Here is a 992-nt window from a genome sequence, read left to right as displayed (position 1 = left end):
GGAACTGTAGAGTGGAGGGGGGAGATGGGGAGAGTTGTAGAGTGGAGGGGGGGGAGATGGGGAGTCCTGGAAGGAATGGGGGGGAGAGGAACTGTAGAGTGGAGGGGGGGGAGATGGGGAGTCCTGGAAGTTGCAACGCCTCCCTGTTCTCTGGAGGGCACGGAACAACTTGGGCGTCTTGGAGGGGGGGGTGGCCCTCTCTCGGGGAGCCGAGGCCCCTCCCCCGCAGGGAACCCCCATCTTGGGGAAACAAGTCTGGGAAGGTCCCCCCCCCTCTCACCCCGCCCCGGCCCTCGCGACGGCCCGAGGCAGCGGCTGGAACAATGCCGGGGAACGGGGGGTGCCGCCGCCGGCCGGGTTTCCCCGAGGAGGGGAAGCGGAGGGGGGGGGACCCCACGCTCGGAGACCCGGGCCGGGCCTGCAAAAGCACGGTGACCCCCCACACACACCCACACCCCCGCTCCCACCCCGCACCCCGGCCGGACCCGGGCGCCCCCCGCCGGCGCCCGCCAGGCCCCGAGTACCTGCTCCGCCGGGGGTCGGTCCATGGCGCCGCAGGCGCGACGGGCCCGCTCTAGTCGGTCTGAGGGGCGCCTCGGGCCGCTTTCTCCATGGCCCCCCGCTCGCCTCCAGGGTTGGGCTCCAGGACGGACCTCCGCCACTCTCTGCAGAAGCCGCGACACCGAGCGGGTGACGCCACTGCCTGAGGAGGCGGTTCCGGAGCCGGGAGGGGGAGGCGGCGGCGGCGGCGGGGCGGCAGCGGCCCTGGGGAGGGATCATCTGGGACGGAAGCCGACGAGGCTCGAAAGGGCGGGCAAGCGAAGCCGGAAATGGAGCCGCGCGCTGAAGGGAAAGGGGGCGGGGCAACGGCGGCAGGAGGCGGGGCGACCTACATGGCCCGGCGGCGGGAACCCAGGGGTGGCCAGCGCAGGCTGAGGTCCTAGGTGTTCTGGCTTGGGGGGGGGGGGGGGGGAAGCGGGCCTCCAACCACA

At 73.3% G+C, this 992-nt stretch overlaps 1 protein-coding gene across 2 annotated transcripts in view; it reads right to left on the bottom strand.

The window, feature by feature from the left end:
* Nucleotides 1-744, bottom strand: part of Secisbp2l (SECIS binding protein 2-like) — a 47,581-nt gene extending 46,837 nt beyond the window's left edge. The window contains exon 1 of one of the 2 annotated variants that reach the window (XM_013010156.1): nucleotides 525-744. In XM_013010156.1, coding sequence (XP_012865610.1) covers nucleotides 525-548 — 24 coding nt within the window. In that variant the 5' untranslated portion in view covers nucleotides 549-744. The remainder of the gene's footprint in view (nucleotides 1-524) is intronic. The other variant, XM_013010157.1, reaches the window with a different exon arrangement.
* Between the last annotated feature and the right edge of the window lie 248 nt (nucleotides 745-992).

Source organism: Dipodomys ordii, unplaced genomic scaffold (genome assembly GCF_000151885.1).
Source record: "Dipodomys ordii isolate 6190 unplaced genomic scaffold, Dord_2.0 Scaffold11, whole genome shotgun sequence".
Lineage (NCBI taxonomy): Eukaryota > Metazoa > Chordata > Mammalia > Rodentia > Heteromyidae > Dipodomys > Dipodomys ordii.
The sequence above is the reverse complement of the archived record's forward strand: the minus strand, read 5'-3'. Positions and strand labels throughout refer to the sequence as shown.